Genomic DNA, 2609 nt, shown 5'->3' with positions numbered 1-2609 from the left:
GATGGATGGATGGATGGATGGATGGATGCTTTTATATAGTGGTTCATTTATATAATTCTGCTTTTATTTCTAATCATGTCAGTTTTGGTCCTCTGTACTGCAGAAGCCTGATAATCATCCATTCCTTCATATCAGGTGTGTTTGAGCAGAGAAACAAGTAAAACATGCAGGACTGCGGCCCTCCAGGACCAGGATTGCCCACCCCTGCATTAGATTCAACTGTGTTGAACCAGAGCAGCACCTAAAACATGCAGGACATAGGCCCCTGAGGACTGATTTTGGACACCACTGGCTTACAGTATCGCAATACATCACACTGTATATCAACCCTGTGTAGTGGTATGTGTTTGTGAGCTGAATACTTATCCATACACTGCTTTCCTGTTGTATATACTTTTTAAATTGCTTCGAACAATGAACCCCTTAGTCCTGAACCTAACCCCTGACCCAAAAATGGAGTTCCACCATAGAACCAGTCTTTGGTCCCTAAAGACCATTGGTCTTGACAAGGTAGGTACTGTATGTATACCAGAAATGGTCCTAAAAAGGTAGCAAATAGAAGTACACAAATACACGCACAATTTGTTTATTGATTTTAAGATTGATTATAGGCAATGGCCTACACAGACCACAGATTTATACGGGTTAAACCAGGTGTGTGTGGACAAGTTTTTAACACAGTCTTGTGGGGCCCCAATGCTGTTGTGGACCAAGATATGAATTGAGTTTAGGTGAGGTTTAGGGTCAGGTAGGTACTGGGGAGGTTAGTTTTGGGGTAAAGGGTTATAGGGTTAGGCTATACTAATGACTGGAAAATGAATAAAAGTCAATGCAGGGTCCCCACAGTTGTTATAATTTTTTTTTACTCTGAACAGTATACAAAGTCTTGCACCCTGTCTTTGTCATTCAGGTTTCAACCACTCGGCCTTCCATCTCTGCTTGTGTCTAAGAATGGTGCCAACAACCATACCACCATAGACGGTAAAGGAGATCCAGGTTCAGCTGCTGGATCCTGTGATGCTACAGAAGAAATCACGTTGATGGTACATCAGCAAAGTTCAGCACATGACAACCAACAGCCTCTGAAGAAAGAGGGTGCCAGAAACCATCAGGATTGGTCGTGGGTCGTCGGGTCCAACTGTTCCACTGCTCTGTGTGTGAAACAGAAGCAGGGATATAGAAGCACTCGCCCCTGGTGACCAGGAGCCACCTCATTGGTTTGGTTTGATTAGACTGATGCTAGAAGTCATCTATGGAGCTGTTTTTGCTTCAGGAGCAACACCACATCAAGAAAAGCCAGGAAGATGTTGGTCAAGAATGAAGCCCTTTTATTGACCCTAGTCAGTGTTACAGTTCCAGAACTTTTTATGTACTTGTTGGATCTAGTTGCAAAGATATGAATTTTCCTTCTCTAGAAGCTGGAAATATTTCCATATATTGTGTCTCAATAGTTCAAGGTTTTGGTCTCGATTTTAGACATCAACAAAAAATTAACAAGACAATGCTGTAGGGGTCTTTTAAAGAACTTGTTGATGACTGAGGGGTCTGGAGGTAACAGTCAGTGTTTTGGTCATTGCTATAGAGCACTTTAGCAATATTATACATTGTCTATACTATGGCTGTGGAACAAATTTGAATGGTGGTTCCTTAAGGTGTTGTACGGTCTTTGTTCCACCAAAAAAGGTGTGGTTTTTCCTTTAAACGTTTCCAGACGCTACCTGGGGACTTTTATTTTGAAAACTAGGGTGTCAGACAACTACCTCAGATTCTTATCTTAGTTTGACACCCTTACATTAAAAAATGTTGAAAGGCTTTTAAGGAATTTCAGGGCCGACTGTTAGACATGGAGTTGTGGATCAGTGGTGAACAAACTGCTCAAAGATACTCGTGATAAGAGCTGATGGTGTCAGAACAACTCTGCAGGTACAATACAACACTACCTTCTTCTGAACCAAATACAAAAAAAACACACACACACACACACAATGAAAGACGAACTGTGCCAAAGCTGCTTCCTTCCTCATAAAACTGGAAAAGATTTTCTAACCACAAACTTGCATCAGAAACTATTTTCTATTCAAGACCAGCCCACATTGTAACTTCTCAAGCATGAAGAACTGCCGTTATCAGATTTTAACATCTGTACCTGAATGTAACACTTTGCTGACTCCTTTTTTTTTTCTCGAGCTGAGCTGTTCTGGTGTGTTAAATAGAAAATTCAAAAAAGCCATTCCTATCTTCCTGTATGTATTTTGCAGTTAAGATTCAGTAAAGTTATGTCGGATGTCTTCAGACGTTACTTCAGTATTTTTACATAATGTTCTTTCCTCATGATGCCATCTACTTCCACCTTACAGATGGAATCGCGTTCTCAGTCATGAAAAATTCCCCATTTGTCCTTGAAATGTAACAATGGTCATTGTTGCCAACAGTTGAATTTTGGTTAGACCATGTCTCCAAAAATTAGGGTCTTTAGTCCCTGTGTTCATTTAGAAACTGACTTTTTATGTTGCTTTCTGAGTAATGGCTTCTTCCTCATGGAGTGGCCTTTCAGTCCACGTCATGCAGAACTCGTTTCACTGTGAACACTGTCTGAAAATCTGCACAAA

The 2609-nt window shown here is 40.8% G+C and overlaps 1 protein-coding gene across 1 annotated transcript in view; it reads left to right on the top strand.

The window, feature by feature from the left end:
• Positions 1-2292, top strand: part of atat1 (alpha tubulin acetyltransferase 1) — a 49883-nt gene extending 47591 nt beyond the window's left edge. Inside the window, exon 12 of the mRNA XM_014026751.1 lies at positions 911-2292. Within this exon, the coding sequence (XP_013882205.1) occupies positions 911-1199 (289 nt within the window). The 3' untranslated portion in view covers positions 1200-2292. The remainder of the gene's footprint in view (positions 1-910) is intronic.
• Positions 2293-2609: the final 317 nt, after the last annotated feature.

This window comes from Austrofundulus limnaeus, unplaced genomic scaffold, assembly GCF_001266775.1.
Source record: "Austrofundulus limnaeus strain Quisiro unplaced genomic scaffold, Austrofundulus_limnaeus-1.0 Scaffold587, whole genome shotgun sequence".
In the NCBI taxonomy this organism is placed as follows: Eukaryota; Metazoa; Chordata; class Actinopteri; order Cyprinodontiformes; family Rivulidae; genus Austrofundulus; species Austrofundulus limnaeus.
The sequence above is the reverse complement of the archived record's forward strand: the minus strand, read 5'-3'. Positions and strand labels throughout refer to the sequence as shown.